Here is a 10,093-nt window from a genome sequence, read left to right on the forward strand (position 1 = left end):
CCAAAATCTCATTTTTTCGTTTTTAAACTAAACAAAAAAACGAATAAACAAGCGGATTTATCTGTTCTCGTTATTCCATTCCAAACAGGAAATGAAATGATCAGATGATACACGGACCCCACTGGCCACAACAATAAATACTGTATTTTTGCAATTCCACAAGTCTCTCCATTTCCACCTAGTGGCCTATTCATTAACAATATACCATTTATGAGAATGCATGTATTAGAATTGCTGATAAATACTATAAATTACAAAAAAATAAACAGTCCAATGCTGCTTAAACACTTAATTGACTTTTTCTTTTTGTAGGGAGAAGAGGCCGACCAGCCATTGATGTTACCAGCGAACACATTGAATTTCTGTTGAAGCAAGGCCATACAATTGCAAAAACTGCTGAAATACTGGGATGCTCCTCATCATTTCTGTACAAGAAGTCAAAGTTGATGGGTATACCTGTTAGAAGTATGCTGTCTGCAATAGATGACGTTGAACTAGAACAACATGTGAGACAACTTCAGAGCCAATATCCTAATTCTGGAAATGAGGTTATTGGTGGTCTTTATCTTTAGGCTCTATTTATTTTAGATATTTGTGCCATTTTTTGTGTGAATATTATGTTCATTTAGATCTTTTGGAAAATCTGTTTCAGATGATAAGAGCTTTGTTGCGTGCACAGGGTGTGTTTGTTACACGTTCCAGGGTGCGTGAGATGTTGACACGGGTGGATCCTACTGCTGCTGCAAGGAGATGGAGCCGGACAGTTGCAAGACGTGTCTATCATGTACCATACCCCAATAGTTTGTGGCACATTGATGGGAACATGCGTCTCATAAGGTTATTATTAGAAATGCGTATAAATAGTACGAGTGTGCAATGTTGTGGAATGTATACGCCGAAACTCATTTTGGCGTGTCTATGGCACGCTGTTTTTTGCGTGCATACGATACGCATTTTATGGCGTATTATACACAGCAAAAACTCCAGTGTTAAATTAACTCTCCTGAGAGTACATGTGAGACCACACTCAAGAGTGTTAAATTGTTAAAATAAGAGTGTTAAAGTAACACTGAAGCAGTGTTAAAGTTAATAAGATAATTAACTGATTATTGGCAATTATTGAAGATACCTGATGATAACATGCAGAATCACCAAATGAGAACATCACAATTCACAAGTGGACATATTTTCCATTTGTAATTGCAAAGCAACTCAGACAGTGTGTGTTTGACCGAAATTCATAAAAATAAAAGAAACTTCACTCACACCTTTAGACACTTTAGACAACTTATCATCTGTAATTCACACATTTTTGGATCATGAGAGAAACCAGACCTGAAGGAAAGACTCTCTGGCTCAGGATTCAATCCAGGATCTTCTTGTTGTGAGGAGCCAGTGTTTCCCACTGAGACACTGTGCTGCCCTTAAGCACAGATATAAGACACACTTTGACTATTTCTGTCAGAGTCAGACGTCTACAGAAGCTCTTACTAAGAATTAACAGAGGCTTAGATGTTGAGGATTTATGGTTCATTTGAAGTCACCATTGTGGAGGGAAGCGTTTGCTTTAGTTGTGCTCTTGGTCCCCGTACGTGTGTTAGCGTTTCTGAGGCTGCTGTAACTGCATGTGTGAAACACAAGAGTTGTGGCTGAGAAAGCAAAGCTAATGTGACATCAGATGTTGGCAGCTCCTTGTTGATGATAACTAAATCATCAGAAAGTGAGCATCTGATGTTGTTTTTTGTGTTCTTGTTTGGCACAATAGTTATTTGTTTATAGCCTCTATGTTCTTGTGAATCTGCATTATTTGGTACCAATAGCAATAAAAAGACCACCTATCCTGACGGATGAGAAAAAAAGTATGTGTACCCAATGTTTTGAGAAAATATTTCCCATGGTCACACACAGATATCAAGATTTGGCCTATGATTCACAACAATGGTGACAATCAAGCATCAGTTTTGTACTACGAAGCCACCCATCATGCATTGCAGCAGGAAGCGTTTTTGTGTCACCGTTGTTGTGAAACATAGGCCAAACCTTGATGTCTGTGTGTGATCATGGGAAATATTTTCTCAAAACATTGGGTGTATGTACTTTATCATCCTTCAGGATAAGGCTATTGGTGCCAATACTGCAGAGGCTATAAACAAATTACTATTGTACCAAATAAAAACATAATATCAGATACACACTTTCTGATGATTTAGTTATCATCAACAAGGAGCTGACAACACCTGATGTCACTTTAGCTTTGCTTTCTCAGCCACAACTCTTGTGTTTCACACACACACAGTTACAGCAGCCTCAGAAGCGCTTACACACATACGGGGACCAAGAGCCCAACTAAAGCAAACGCTTCCCTCCACAATGGTGACTTCAAATGAACCATAAATCATCAACATCTAATTATCTGTTAATTTTGTTTTTATGATTTTTGGATAAACACACTTTGTCTGTGAGTTGCTTTGCAATTACAGATAAAACATATGTCCACAATGAGCAGATTTGAGCTAGTGTTTAACCTTGAGGTCCATGAGGGTCTATATCAGACGTGCAGATCACGTCCAAAACAGACGTCATAAAAACTTTCCTTCTGGCTCGAGTAGTATGAAGCTGCAGACTCGGAGCCTGCATCCACAGTCCCGCACTCAGAGTCCCGCATTCTCAGACCCCTCGTTTTTAAGAAACAGCGCCTCCTGCTGTTCTGAAGACCGTACAACTCCCTTATCCAAATAAGATATATTATTACCGTGTCGTTTCATTTAAAGTTTTCCAAATAAATCTAAACAAATTAACGATTTTGCAAACATCTTTGCATTCCCTAAAAATGTCAGTTTTCTCTGACTAACAAAGTACCCAGTAGTTTTTTTGTTTTTGTTTTTTGTTTATTTAAATAAAAGAAAATTACTGATGGAAGAGATACAATTACAGATTGAACTATCCTTTGAAAAATGTTATGTGATATTATATTGCTACAATGTTTTTTTAATTCCAATTCCAATGTTTCTTTTAGGTCAACCTATGCTAATGGTCTGATTAACATATTATACATTGCTAGCATTAAAAACCTGTTGATATCTGGAATCCAAAGCAAAACTCAAACAAGAATAGACAAAACACCAATAATAAACGAGTCTGTACAATTCAAAAATTGTATAACAGTAGTATTTACAGTATTTATAATTTTTCCTTATGCAATTGAAGATACAAAGTACAGTCACTAACACAATTCTTTCTTCCTTTTTTCTTTGCTTTGTCCTGTTTACCGCAATATGATGTTTAGGTGATAGTTAAAGTAGCCTACAGACTCGTTTATTATTGGTGTTTTGTCTATTCTTGTGTGAGTTTTGCTTTGCATTCCAGATATAAAAAAATATGGTTTTGTAATGTTAGCATTGCGTATGATATGTTAATTAGACCATTAGCATGTGAACCTGAAAGAAACATTGAACAAAAAAAAAGAATTGTAGCGATATATCACATAATATTTTTCAGAGGATAGTTCAATCTGTAATTGTATTTTGTCCATCAGTAATTTTCTTTCAATTGCCCACACTCTTTATTAAATAAATAAATAAATCTACTGCGTAGCCTACTTAGTCAGTGAAAACAATGACATTTTTTGGGAATGCAAAGATGTTTGCAAAAGCGTTGTTTTGTGTAAATATATTTTTAAATGAAAACTTTAAATGAAACGACACCGTAATAATATATCTTATTTGGATAAGTGTGTTGTACGGTCTTCAGAACAGCAGGAGGCGCTGTTTCTTAAAAACGAGGGGTCTGAGAATGCGGGACTCTGAGTGCGGGACTGTGGATGCAGGCTCCGAGTCTGCAGCTTCATAATGTTGTCTGGCTCCTCAGTGGACGTCTTTTCAACGTCTGCCTCTAGTGGCAAAGAAATTATTAGAATTATATTGAAAATGCTGGATCTCATGTTATAATCAACCAGATAAACCCAACTAAGAGACTCTAAATTAGTTGAGTGATTCAGATCAAGCAATGACAACATCAAAACATAACCAACAACAAACAATCAGCTTTTCTCATGGCTTGTCTGACTGTTGGTTACGGCATCAAACAAAATATAATCTTACAAAGTCAAGGGTCAAGAGCCCAAGTTAAACAAACACTGATCACCAAAATGGCCTCATTTTGGTAATTCTGTTAACATCAGGTATCTTCAATAATTGCCAATCATCACTCCATTAATCAGTTAATTATCTTATTAACTTTAACACTGCTTCAGTGTTACTTTAACACTCTTACTTTAACACTTTAACACTCTTGAGTGTGGTCTCACATGTACTCTCAGGGGAGTTAATTTAACACTGGAGTTTTTGCTGTGTACATACGAACCCCCCACCCCACCACCCTAAACCTACCCAAGCGCGTGTCATATATACGCCATAAAGTGCGTATCATATGCACGCGAAAAACAGCGTATCATATGCACGCCAAAATGAGTTTTGGCGTATACATTCCACGACATTGCACACTCTTACTATTTATACGAATTTATGTTATGTGTGATCGGGTTGCATTACCAGACTTGTCATACTTTTTATATTTTGAAAAGAACTTCAGCAAGTGAAAAACTGGAGTTTATAGCTATAATGTTTCCATACTACTGTCAATACTTTTGTAATTTTCAAGTAATATTTTTTTCAACCTTTCTAGATGGGGCTTTGTGATTCATGGTGCAATTGATGGATACTCCCGTCTGATTACTTACCTCAACTGCAGCACAGACAATCGGGCCACAACAGTGCTTTCTCAGTTTTTGAAGGCAACATGCCTCTATGCCCTACCATCAAGAGTCAGATCTGACCATGGTGGTGAAAACATCCTTGTGGCTTTATTCATGCATCTAGTTCAACGACTTGAACACAGAGGTTTCATAACCGGACAATCAGTGCACAATCAGAGAATTGAACGCCTTTGGCGTGATGTATTTTTGCATGTGTTGCAGCACTTTTACCTTATGTTCTACTCCTTAGAAGATTCAGAAGTTCTAAACCCAGATGATGATGTCCACAGACTTTCACTGCATATAGTTTATCTTCCCGAGATTCAAAAAAGACTGGAGCAGTTTAGACAGGCCTGGAACCTCCATCCGTTGCGAACAGAAAATAATCGCACACCAACTCAACTTTGGACAGAGGGCATGCTCAAAAACATTGCAACAGACAGCTCAGCTGTCAACAATGTGTTTGGAGAAAATCCCTACAGCGACCAAAACATTGATGCCATCCTAATGCAGTATGGAATTCAGACACTGCCCACACTTGATGAGGAAGAGTTCCCAGCTGTTAATGTAGAACCACCTCAACTAATCCTCACTCAACAACAACAGACATCTGTGCACAATGCAATCCAACATATTTCTGATCTAAAGATAAAATATCAAACTTGCTGTACTGCAATTTTCAGTATTTTGCAAACTCGGGTATAGAACTCAGTATAGAATTCCTAGCCCAGAGACAAAAGTTTATTGGCTGCATATATTGGATGGAATATACATTTTTAGTTTCAACAGCTTTATTAGATTCTGTTAAAATAAGACGGTATGGGCGGTGCAGCTGATGGCGGTAAAGCCAGGTGTGCTAGATTTGTGGGTGCCAGTCCAGACATTTGCAGTAGCTAACAGCACTGTTGGTATTTTAGTATTGATGGCTAACAATATTTTTATTGTTCCTTTCTATTCCCATTGTGTTCTGATTTGTATAAAAAGTGGAAAAACATCTAATTAGTATAAATGAGATTTAAATGTTGAATAAAACTCTTAATGTATGAAAAATGTGAAACATTTTCAAAACAAAAACAAGTTTTTAAAATAAAAGTGGAGAAGGATCTAATTATTTTTGCATGGTATTGAAAACATGAATAAAAAAATGAATAAACTGGCAATGTATGAAAACATATGGAATGTTTATTGGTTTGAACAGGGATTTTAGATTAACAGTTAAGGAGAGGTTTAACTGCCAAAAATACCACATCAATCAGAACAGAGACTGGGCAATGATGGGGACAGCTTACTATGGGAAGCTGTTGAGGATGACGACCGGAGGAGTCTGACAGATGCTGGAGGAACAGAAGTCAGTATGTCTGACTGTGATATAATGAACAAACTGTACTGTTTATAAACAGCAGTAAAAGCATCATTCACCTCCTTCACATCAGACATCCTCTGGTCAGACAGCAGCTTCCAGCTCTGACAGAACAACTTTTTATTTATCTAGTCTGTATTCTCTTTGTACATTCTTGAACATGTACATAAGACAAACATACTGGCTGTTACGTGTAATTTGATCAAATTAACTGAATAAGCCCAATAAATTCTTACAGTGGGCTTCTAAAGGTTCAACAGTGTCACCATTGTTAACTGAATATTGAATAACCCCCAATCAACTGAAGTGAATGTTGTAAAAGTGAAAGTATTACTGCACCTTTTAAAATACCATCTGAACCATTGACTTGCTTCAACACAGCATTCAATCAAATAACTTAAGAACAAAAATGGCTCACGTTAACACCACATTCCTATTAATACGTTTTACACATAGTCACTTCATGCAAGTCCAAAGGTTGGAGCTTGCAAAATTCCCTCCATCATGTATTGCTTGAAGGTTTCATAGGAAGAATGCAATGGCAGACAGAGTACAAGAGAACAAGTATTTGCTTCCGGAAATAGTTTGTTTTCCTCATGAAGGAACTGAATTTCTGGGCGGTTTGGAAATCCGAGTGGTGGCACTGTTGAGGCTCCAGATGTAAACTCCAATACCTTCTCTAGGGTGACTGGACTGCATTCTCCTTCTGGAACACAAGAAAGTGGTGAGAAACAGTAATTCAGGGCCATTAAAACAAGATTTTATTTTTAGGCCACATCACCTAACCCTAGTCTTTTGCATATATTACTTTGGAGCAATTTGGAAGTTGCATACTGACCAAGTACTTTTTGGCAGAGGTGGGACAAAGTCATTGTTATGCAAGTCACAAGTCTCAAGTCTTTGCCCTCGAGTCCCGAGTCAAGTCAAGTCAAAGATGAGGCAAGTCCCGAGTCGAGTCAAAAGTCAAAGCCAACAAGTCCCAAGTCGAGTCCAAAGTCCTACCATTTTAGTTGAGTCATTTCAAGTCCTCTTACCACATAAATAAAATGTATACAAATCATGCATGTCTGTAAGATTTGTATTTAAACCTCTTTATACAACGCCATTAGCAAAATACAGTAAAAAACAGAATTTCACTTTGTCACAAAAATGCTTGCATTTCAACAGCATATTGCACTAGAACAATACAATACAGGACTGAAGCTGCTGTGCAATGACCTCATATTGCAAAACAGTTTAACTTTCAAATAGACATGGGTCCTTTTAGCCTAAACTTAGGGCCATTATGGAAATATTGTTTTGCTTATTTTTGGTTTAATTTGGTTTACTTTATTTAATTGTTTTGCTATACTTTTCATGCAAACTTGCCATGGCCCCCCTAGAATCCCCTCGCGACACCCAGGGATTCCCGTCCCCACTTTAAAAACCACTGATATAAAGCATATGACTTCAGTTTGAGGAAAGGGCTTTATTACATTTGAAGCAGTGAAAATATTCTTAATATTGCATATTCTTAATACTGAAACGTATTATTGTATACTGTAGTGTATAGACAATGAATATTAACACAACAACATTGATGAGTAAAGAGTAGTTTCAAATACAACATGTGAGGCTATTAGGGATTTTCTGACATCTGTTTCATATTTTTCTCTGTTAGAGGTATGAAGAATACCTAGAGGTATTCGGGCTGGGGGGCCCAAAACAAGCCCAATATTACTATATTATCTATTATCATCAGTATAATTTATGATCAATAATTTATCAATAAATTAGCCTGCAACATATTAAATTGAAATCTCTTGGAGTTTAAAGAGCAAATACAGATGGAATTTTACAAAATTCTTCAAATTGCAATAAAGGCTGTGAACAGAAGATGTTTGGAGATGGAAAAAGAGAAAGTGACGTTAAGGCTAATTATGGTAACCCATAGTCAGAGTTATTGCACACATTAGGAGCAGTGGTGAACATGCACACTGCAAACCGTGAAAAAGACGAATTAGTACAGCACTTGAATCGTTGCACTTGTGGCTATTAGCTGTAAGAGTGTCAGGCAATGTATTTGGACAAAACAGTAACCATAAATGTAAAGAAACAAAGTTGCTTGTCATATTTTCCTAACAAGCAATCACTTTTTTTATAAAAAGGCCAAAAAAAACACGACCCGCAAATTGCGTTTTGATTGGATGTCGTGCAGGCAGCGCGTGTGCTCTGCATGCATACAGGTGCAGATTTTTTTTTCCACAGATGCAGAAACACTGAGAGTGGCGCAGCCATGTGAACATTCTTTTCCCCCCAGGTTTTCATGGGAAGTAGCAAGTCTTCGAGTCAAAAGGCACAAGTCCAAGTGAAGTCACATGTAATTGATGTTTAAGTCCAAGTCGAGTTGCAAGTCTTTGTACATTTTGTCGAGTCTGAAGTCTTCAAATTCATGACTAGTCCAAGTCACATGACTAGTCCACACCTCTGCTTTTTGGGGTGAATATCAACTACAAAAAGGCGGCGGTCAAGTACTTTTTTTGGTAAAACATTACACCATATTATGTGCAAGTTTAAGAGAGCTACACATGGCCACACAACCAGACTTCACAATATCACTTCAAATATGGCATTATTAGCACATATTTCCCTGCCAACCAGAACAACTAATAATTGTACTTAACACCCATGTTATTATAATTTGTACAATAAATAGTATACCTTCAATATCAATTAACCAGTCACGCCAAAAGCATATTGTTGAGTTTTCTTGGTCTCTTCTGTTGCTGCCCTGCACAGAGAAGTCCACGTCAAATAAAGTGCATAGGTCCTTCGCCTGTAGTGGAATCTCCTCACTGACAAACATGTTGTAGAACACTGCTGGATTGTTCCTCAGCTCCTCCAGTAAACCAAGGGTTTTTAGCCCCTCAGCAAACCTATAAAAAGATGTGACACTGTGTGAATCATCCTGGGGCAATGATAGTTGAATTTCAGACAGATAAGACAGGTGAGGCACTTACTGGTCCAAGGCAGTCGCCAATCTTCCATTGACAAAGAAGTCTGCAGCTGACTGGACAAGGGAGTCCTTCTCCTCTAGGCTGGAGACATGTCTTAAGGCACCTATAATGCTGAGACTATCTGCTGCCTCTGCAATTGCACCATTCGCCTCGTGGACTGTTGTTGCTTCCTGTATCTAAAAAGAAACAAAGTGAAATACAGAAAGACAAAAAAAAAAAAAAAAAAAAAAAAATTAGACAAAGAAACTGGCTTGTAAGTGGAGTGTCCCTATCTAAATTAGATGTTTAAACAATATAGCATTTCCACTTGCATCTGAACACATTTGAAGTGATTCATAAATAGAAAGTGAATAGAAAATAGCCCCATCACAGTACTGTACATTCACTGTATAACACCCTTCTCCTGCTTACTTTTATTAACTGTTCCCTGAAAGTATGGTCACCAACTTCATCCACTGTGGCCAGGGTTGTTGGTATCCCACAGATTTGATGGAAAAGTCTTTCAGAGAAGAAGTGTGGCCCAACTCCTCCATGGACAACACACACGGCAATCATTTTTGCCACCCACGTGTAAAGTTTAGTCTGCAAAGCTAAAATTAAAAAAATTACAGTAAAAATATTGCTCTGCTGTAATGATTCTTAGTGTAATACCTTAATGCTGTGATTAATATTAGTGCTACTACAAATAATGCAATTGCACCTTTCAAGACATGGAAAAAGGTGGTGTTTTAGTACATTAAAAAGACACAAATGAAGAATCATGGGAAGAAAAAAAATTCCAAACAAGAATTAACAAAATTAAATGCAAAATTAAATAAAGTACACTGGATGAAACCCACCCACCCAACACAAACAGAAAAAAACAAATCAGACAGGAAAAGTGAGGAGCAATCATTTTTAAATGGGTTTCTGCATATACATTCCTAGAATTCTGCCAGTTGAAGGCAGACCGTCATAATAATTTGGGCTTCCCTACCTTGAGTA

General features: G+C 37.3%; 1 protein-coding gene across 2 annotated transcripts; it reads left to right on the top strand.

The window, feature by feature from the left end:
* The first annotated feature begins 284 nt into the window (after positions 1-284).
* On the top strand, positions 285-5,686 carry LOC137039665 (uncharacterized). 2 transcript variants are annotated; one of them, XM_067414947.1, is made up of 3 exons: positions 285-548; positions 653-837; positions 4,684-5,686. In XM_067414947.1, the coding sequence occupies exons 1-3, from the start codon at positions 447-449 to the stop codon at positions 5,456-5,458; spliced, it is 1,062 nt and encodes a 353-aa protein (XP_067271048.1). In that variant the 5' UTR covers positions 285-446; the 3' UTR covers positions 5,459-5,686. The 2 variants fall into 2 exon arrangements, with proteins under 2 accessions (XP_067271048.1, XP_067271049.1); XM_067414948.1 differs by having other exon boundaries at positions 285-506.
* Positions 5,687-10,093: the final 4,407 nt, after the last annotated feature.

The sequence above is a fragment of the Pseudorasbora parva genome, chromosome 14, assembly GCF_024679245.1.
Source record: "Pseudorasbora parva isolate DD20220531a chromosome 14, ASM2467924v1, whole genome shotgun sequence".
Lineage (NCBI taxonomy): Eukaryota > Metazoa > Chordata > Actinopteri > Cypriniformes > Gobionidae > Pseudorasbora > Pseudorasbora parva.

Excerpts from the sequence above, each read along its gene's own strand:
- LOC137039665 (XM_067414947.1), top strand. The coding sequence starts at position 447 with ATGGGTATACCTGTTAGAAGTATGCTGTCTGCAATAGATGACGTTGAA. Across the intron at positions 549-652 it reads ATCCTAATTCTGGAAATGAG|ATGATAAGAGCTTTGTTGCG; the intron begins GTTATTGGTGGT and ends AATCTGTTTCAG. Across the intron at positions 838-4,683 it reads GGGAACATGCGTCTCATAAG|ATGGGGCTTTGTGATTCATG; the intron begins GTTATTATTAGA and ends CAACCTTTCTAG.